This window comes from Hemibagrus wyckioides, linkage group LG23, assembly GCF_019097595.1.
Source record: "Hemibagrus wyckioides isolate EC202008001 linkage group LG23, SWU_Hwy_1.0, whole genome shotgun sequence".
NCBI lineage: Eukaryota > Metazoa > Chordata > Actinopteri > Siluriformes > Bagridae > Hemibagrus > Hemibagrus wyckioides.
Window position 1 is genome coordinate 20,279,350 of NC_080732.1, and position 7,500 is coordinate 20,286,849.

Here is a 7,500-nt window from a genome sequence, read left to right on the forward strand (position 1 = left end):
CTCTTCCTCCTTCTCCTCCTTTTCCTTCTCCTCCTCCTCCTCCTCCTCATCTTCCTCCTTCTCCTCCTTCTCCTCTTCCTCCTTCTCCTCCTTTTCCTCCTTCTCCTCCTTTTCCACCTCCTCCTTCTCCTCTTCCTCCTCCTCCTCTTCCTCCTTCTCCTCCTTCTCCTCTTCCTCCTCCTCCTCTTCCTCCTTCTCCTCCTTTTCCTCCTTTTCCTTCTCCTCCTCCTCTTCCTCCTCTTCCTCCTTCTCCTCTTCCTCCTCTTTCTCCTCTTCCTCCTCTTCCTCCTTCTCTTCTTCCTCTTCATCCTTCTCCCCCCTTGTTTCCTCTATCTTCATCAGCTCAGATTCAGATTAACAACTTTTACAACTTCAGCTGTCTGACTCTCTGTCTGCCTGTCTCTCAGCCTGTCTTTCTGCCTGTCTGTCTGTCTGCTTATTTCTTTCTGTCTGTCTTTATTAACCAGCTGAATATCTGTCTGTCCTTCTCCCGGTCTGTTTTTCTCTGTATCTGTCCATCTGTTTATCCATGCAACCCTAATGTTTTTCTTTACTCTATTCCTCTGTGTGTGTGTTTATTCTCCTCAGTGATAAAAGCCCTAGTATTAAAATCACAGTGGACAAGGCGGATGTGGGGACGCTTGTGGACACGGAGACATCGCTATGAGGACAAGAAGAGCAGAACCTCAGAGAGAGAGAAGAGTTTCTCACAGCGAAGGCCAAATGAGTTCAGGAGGAAACATGCTGCTCTGTTTTATCATCACACACACACACACACACACACACACACACACAGTACCGTGGTTAAATCTAATCAGTGTGTAGTGACTCTATTATTCTGTGAGGTACGTTATCACACCCTCGAGCTCCACACTCACCACTCCTGTTTTTATTATTATTATTTATTTTAAAGGTAAGTGTTAAACGCGAGATGTTCTGCTGTGGGTTTAGAGGTGTGTGTTGGAATTTAGCATCGCAGCTCCATCACATTACACAGCAAACACTCATCCCCTGATCCTCTCATCCCCTCATTTACTCATCCCCTGACCACTCATCCCCTCATTTACTCATCCCCTGACCACTCGTCCCCTGACCACTCATCCCCTGATCCCCTGACCACTCATCCCCTGACCACTCATCCCCTGATCCCCTGACCACTCATCCCCTGATCCCCTGACCACTCATCCCCTGATCCCCTGACCACTCATCCCCTGATCCCCTGACCACTCATCCCCTGACCACTCATCCCCTGATCCCCTGACCACTCATCCCCTGATCCCCTGACCACTCATCCCCTGATCCCCTGACCACTCATCCCCTGATCCCCTGACCACTCATCCCCTGATCCCCTGACCACTCATCCCCTGATCCCCTGACCACTCATCCCCTGACCACTCATCCCCTGACCCCCTGATCCCCTGACCACTCATCCCCTGATCCCCTGACCACTCATCCCCTGACCACTCATCCCCTGATCCCCTGACCACTCATCCCCTGACCACTCATCCCCTGATCCCCTGACCACTCATCCCCTGACCACTCATACCCTGACCACTCATCCCCTGATCCCCTGACCACTCATCCCCTGACCACTCATCCCCTGAAACCCTGACCACTCATCCCCTGACCCCCTGAACCCCTGACCACTCATCCCCTGATTCCCTGACCACTCATCCCCTGACCCCCTGATCCCCTGACCACTCATCCCCTGACCACTCATCCCCTGATCCCCTGACCACTCATCCCCTGACCCCCTGATCCCCTGACCACTCATCCCCTGATCCCCTGTGTTCACACTTTATTTCCCTTAAAGCTTTTTATTTTTCTGTTATAATGTCCGTTTGTGTTTTTGAGACTGTTAAACAGTATAAAGCTGAAAGGTGGTGTTTACAGAGTGTGTGTGTGTCGCATCCTGTTTACATAAAACTTCATGTATTCCTGTGTGTGTGTGTGTGTGTGTGTGTGTGTGTGCGCGCTGAAGTTATTCCATATCACCGTATACTTGTTAAAACTCTGGATCCTTCACGGTTCTTCACTTGTCCCTCTGAGAGAAGGTTTAAAGTTTCTACAGCCAGATCCTCAGTGCAGCTCCAGGAGAATAAGAACCTCTAAAGAACCTTTAATGATCCACTGAAGCCCTGAAAGAACCCTGTGGTTCCAGTAAAACCAGTGTAACTAAGCGATCATCTGGAGCTGAGACTTGCACCGTAACACACTGTAGATCTGAGAGGGTTTTAACTCAAACATCAGCCATTCTTCTCTTCCAAAAAAGACTTCTGATAGGAAGACAACCTTCTCTGAGAGGAGTGAGAGGAACCCTGAAGTGTCCAGTGTGGTTCCTGGGCAGAACCCAGTGTTAGTGCTAATGTGAGAGCGTTGTGATGTCTCACACGTCTGATCCAGCGCTCCACTTCCTGTAAATGTTTACTGTGTGTTCAGGATCGGAGTAACTCTACTCGTTAGCGCCCCCACAGGACAGTCGCGTGGATGCTGCACTTACACCAGAGTGGGACTGCTTTCTCTCTCTCTCTCTCTCTCTCTCTCTCTCTCTCTCTCTCTCTCTCTCTCTCTTTCTTTCTCTTTCTTTCTTTTTTAAAGAAAGATAATTGTTACAGAACACATTGTGCCTGGTATTTCTCTCTCTCTCTCTCTCTCTCTCTCTCTCTATATATATATATATAAACCCAAAGTAATAGGTCCTGACTTTTTTTGTAGTTTTTTATTCATGTGTTTTTTTTAGGCTGCTCAGTTTGAAACTGTTCATTAAGTTATTAGATTTGATTAATGAAGTATTTAAAGTTTTATTTTAGCTTAGAATCAAATTTAATTTGAGATTCCTGATCATTTTCTCCCAGTGGTTGTGTGTTTAGTGTTCCGTGTCTCAGCCGGGACGCAGCACTCATCCTGTCTTCCTTCTGAAGATTCAGAACAAGTATTTTGACTCCACACTGCTGCAGGTTTTCTCTCCGATCCTCTGGGAAGCTGCTGCTTTCACTTCAGCTCTTAGATTGTTGTCGCCTTCAGCAGACTGTTTATAAAAGTGTACAGTAAAACTGGATTATTCACACAGAGTTGTTTTTGTAAAAGCTCTAAAAATTGTTCAGTAAAAGCAGACACATTGTTAGTGTGTGTGTTGAGTTCCTGTGTTACTCTTTATTTCCTTTAACATGATATTTGTGCAATTTAAGGCACAATCTAAGTTGAAGAAAATTCTTGTCCATTTCAGCACTGAGAGAACGAGTCACTGCCCAGTTCACACACTTTCACTTCAAAAACACTTTCACAAAGTAATGCAAAACACACACACACACACACACACACACACGTACACACACACACACACGTACACACACACATGTACACACACACACACACGTACACACACACACACACACGTACACACACACACACACACGTACACACACACACACACGTACACACACACACACACGTACACACACACACGTACACACACACACACACACACACGTACACACACACACACACACACACACACACACACACGTACACGTACGTATGTGCTCCATCAATCCCTCCTTCAGCCCTGTTCCAGTTTCCTCACATATTAAACATGATGAACACCACCACTCTTCACACACACGCACACACACAGGTCAGAGGTTTAGATGTGTGTAGGATAATGGAAGCTTAGATCTCAGCTCTGGAGTGTGAAGGGAACGTGGAACCTGCGCTGATGTCTTCATCTCGACCTCCTCGACACGTGACATGAACATGAACACAATCAGGAAAGGGGGGAGTTTTCACCAAAAGAACCCACACACAGTCTAACCCCTTACTGTTTTTATTTTTTGGGTTGAAAAATTCTTCTCCAGATTCACAGTGTGTGTGTTGAGGAGAGGTCCAGGAAGCAGAACATCAGGTGCTGGTTTGTTTTGTCTTCGTGTGTGTGTGGTGTTCCGTGTAAATAAACGAGATAGGACAGAATTGTGCAAAATTACAAATAACTTTATTCATAAAATGCCATCAAATTTTATTAACATAATCACTTCCCTTCACCATTTCCACACACTGACCACAGGTTCAGCTGATTTACAGTCAGAATAAAAAAATCTGCAGCATGATTTAGAGTTAAAACAGTGGAAGTGAGAGCAGGGGATGATCCCAGTGCATCATGGGAGTCTTTATAAGTTTTAAATCAGTGGCAGCATTCACAAAAATCTCAGCAGTAAAAGTTCTCCTAAAATGAGCCGAGAGGAACAAAAATAAAAACAGAATAAATCGAGTCTGAGTAAAATTTGGTGAAATTTTCCCATGATGCACTGGCAGGCTGAGGACATGAACCAAATCCACCTTCTCATATCACAGTGCAGTGTAGACGATTCACCTGATGACCAGAGATGACCGCAACGAGCCACTACAGGCGAAGAACCCGCTGAGGAACGCTGAGGACGGGAACCTTGGGTTTATATTTTCCAAATCTGACAAAATCCAACATGATCCTGAAGACAAAGAGCTGCATCATAGACAGGAAGTGAAAAAAATAACACTTAACGGTTGTGAGACAGGAAGCAGCATCTACAGACTTCCTTATAAAAAAGACTTCAGCTTTATCTGATAAACGGCCGGCTGTGTGAAAATACACCCGAAAAAAATGAGAGTAGAAATAAATACTTCACTCCAAAGAATAAAAAACTCGGAGAGATGAAGAACCTGTTCCTGTTCTCCTGAAGAGATACGGATCCGATGAAGAGCAGCAACAACGTCTCATAAATAAACACTCACAACTGAAGAGTCTCACACACACACACACACACAGGTCTGGTCTTGGCATTGAGCAGATTGTAGATAAACTCCAGCTACATTTAAACACACACACACACACACAGTTATCTGGAGTGTTTCGGTGCTTTGGGGACTTTGAGCACTTTGTAGACATTGTTGTGGAAGATGGTGGTGAAGTGAGGACGAGCGTCTCGACTCAGCAGCGTACACACCGGAGTTTTCCCAGCATTCACAGGATCCTCCACATCCCAGATCTCCGGCATGCTGCAGCCAGGCCTGAAACACACACACACAATGAGCAGAATAAAGTGAATAACTAAGTGGTAATTTAGGGGGTGTGTGTGTGTGTGTGTGTGTGTGTGTGTGTGTGAGAACCTAGTGCGTCTGGTGCACCATGAGTCCTCAAGAATGAAATAATCCACATGCAGACTCATCAAGTTCCTCTTCACTTGCTCGGCTGATTTCCGGCTGTACATGGAATAAACCAGCTTTGTCCTCTCCCTACACACACACACACACACACACACACACACACACACACACACACACGCAATTGTGGACCATCACTCTCACCCTCTACCTGGTCCCCATTTCCCCAGTGATGAGTATCCTAACATTATGACCACCAAAACTCTTCTCACACACATACACACACACACTGGCCAGAGGTTTAGATGTGTGTAGGAACAGGGAAGGTCAGATCTCGGCTCTGGAGTGTGATGGGAACGTAGAACCTGCTCTCACATCTTCATCTTAAACCCTTACTGTTTTTTTGGGTGAAAAATTTGACCATCTCAGATCTTCTCCAAATTCAGACAGTGTGTTGAGGAGATCATGAGAAACACAGCCATGCAGGTCTGACATTTCCATCACACTCCATAGCTCCATGTGGCACCTGTTCCTTTTTCCCATGCTTCACACACACACACACACACACACACACACATATCGGGATCTGATATGACTTCTCCCTTAAGCCTGACCTCAACCCAGCACACTGCAGCAGGACCCCTGTGAGGGCTCTGGGACTCAGGATCAGGTAGAGAGAGAACAGGAAGTGTATTATACATGAGAGAACACTGTGTTTAAGAACCATAAAGAACCTCTGCCTAGAGTGCAAGAAAAAGAAAAGAAAAGAAAAAAAAGAGCTCTGAAAAAGAATCTGACCGTCTTGATGTTCTCACTGGACATTAGGGAGGTCAGGGCTAACTCACCTGTGCAGGTCAGACACTCCTAACATTTAACATGCTCCAAGGCACAGATCCAAGCTTCACATTTTCCTACATACACATACACTCCTCAGGCAGATAGAGGTCAGAGGACTACCTGAGTCCTGCGTCTTCATAGTGTGGGTGATTCACGATGGCTCTGCCTGCTGACAGCTTCACACTCGCCATGGTGGGCATCGCACCGGCAAACACTGCATCTACACACACACACACACACACAATCAGAAACAATCTTAAGTACTGTGTGTGTGTGTGTGTGTGTGTACTCACTCGGTGGTGTGTTCACTTTGATCCACTCCAGCAGGTCTTCCTGAGGGAGGTTGCTGAATTCTCCCATGATGCTCCACTGCTGCTGCAGGTTGGCCACGCCCTGAACTGCCATGATGGACACGATAATAACCACAGCAGCATACTGCTTCATCTTCTCACCCACCCAGCCAAACAGCTACACACACACACACACACACACACAAAATGAGGTGTAAGTGAGGAAACGTGTGTGTGTGTGTGTGTGTGTGTGTGTGTGAACACTTTGAGTCACCTGTCTGGAGCAGAGCAGTGACGTCATCAGGCACATGTGTGGAGTGAGGAAGAGTTTCAGCCTCATGATGAGAACCGCCAGAACAGCAAAGGCTACCAACTGCAGTGTGTGATACACCCACTAACACACACACACACACACACACACACACACACACACACACACAGAATAGTGTATTTAAAGTATATGTGATTGGTTAGAAGTGAACACAACAGCTTGACTGAGGCATTCTCAGTAGATGTATAAACACGGCTCTCACCACTGCCTTGGTCAGCTTCTCCGTCCTGTGGAGAGAGGAACAGAGATACGGGTCAGGATCAGGATCAGGATCAGGATCAGGATCAGGGAGAAAATCAAGCAATAAAACTGAAACACATGCAGAACACTCACAACCTGGATTTAGAAATAAAATACGGAACAGAACAATAACAATGTTCCTACAAAGAGCATAAAGAGTCTGATCTGTCACATGTATGGATCTGATCTCAGTGAGGAAGACTCCGCCTTCATCTCTTCATCAGACCATGAATATAAACATTTCTCTGCTTTTATTTACGCTGGTGTAAAAAACTTTAAGCCCCACCTGATCTACATGAAAACAAATGAATGTCATCTGATTAATTTCTGTTTCTGAGGTTTCATCTGTACTCACTCCGTTTCCATAGCAACACTGTTACCCCAGACTACCCCCTGGATTGAGAACCAGAATCAGACAGATTATAACGCTCCACTTTCTCCGAGCTGAGATCTGATTGGTTCGATGCTTTAAAAAAAGTCTGATTTCTTTTGTAAGCTTTTCTATCAGAAAGCTTCAGGATTTTCTACAGTCTGATTGTCTCTCAGGACATGTGTGTGTGTGTGTGTGTGTGTGTGTGTGTGTGTGAGAGAGAGAGTACACAAAAAAGCAACACACTTCCTCATTCAGAAACAATCTTTAAAAGTTGTTACAAAAGGCAGTAAATGATT

General features: G+C 45.7%; 2 protein-coding genes across 5 annotated transcripts in view; one reads left to right on the forward strand and one right to left on the reverse strand.

The window, feature by feature from the left end:
• The window catches only part of slc4a7 (solute carrier family 4 member 7), a 48,042-nt gene extending 44,905 nt beyond the window's left edge, over window positions 1–3,137 (forward strand). For 3 of the 4 annotated variants that reach the window (XM_058375894.1, XM_058375891.1, XM_058375893.1), the window contains one exon: window positions 589–3,137. In XM_058375894.1, coding sequence (XP_058231877.1) covers window positions 589–591 — 3 coding nt within the window. In that variant the 3' untranslated portion in view covers window positions 592–3,137. The remainder of the gene's footprint in view (window positions 1–588) is intronic. The other variant, XR_009203267.1, reaches the window with a different exon arrangement.
• An 829-nt stretch (window positions 3,138–3,966) lies between these two features.
• dpy19l1l (dpy-19-like 1, like (H. sapiens)) overlaps window positions 3,967–7,500 on the reverse strand; it is an 18,702-nt gene continuing 15,168 nt past the window's right edge. Inside the window, exons 17-22 of the mRNA XM_058375895.1 lie at window positions 6,794–6,818; window positions 6,535–6,654; window positions 6,264–6,438; window positions 6,091–6,190; window positions 5,140–5,265; window positions 3,967–5,040 (exon numbers count right to left, since the gene is read on the reverse strand). Of these exons, the coding sequence (XP_058231878.1) occupies window positions 4,869–5,040; window positions 5,140–5,265; window positions 6,091–6,190; window positions 6,264–6,438; window positions 6,535–6,654; window positions 6,794–6,818 (718 nt within the window). The 3' untranslated portion in view covers window positions 3,967–4,868. The remainder of the gene's footprint in view (window positions 5,041–5,139; window positions 5,266–6,090; window positions 6,191–6,263; window positions 6,439–6,534; window positions 6,655–6,793; window positions 6,819–7,500) is intronic.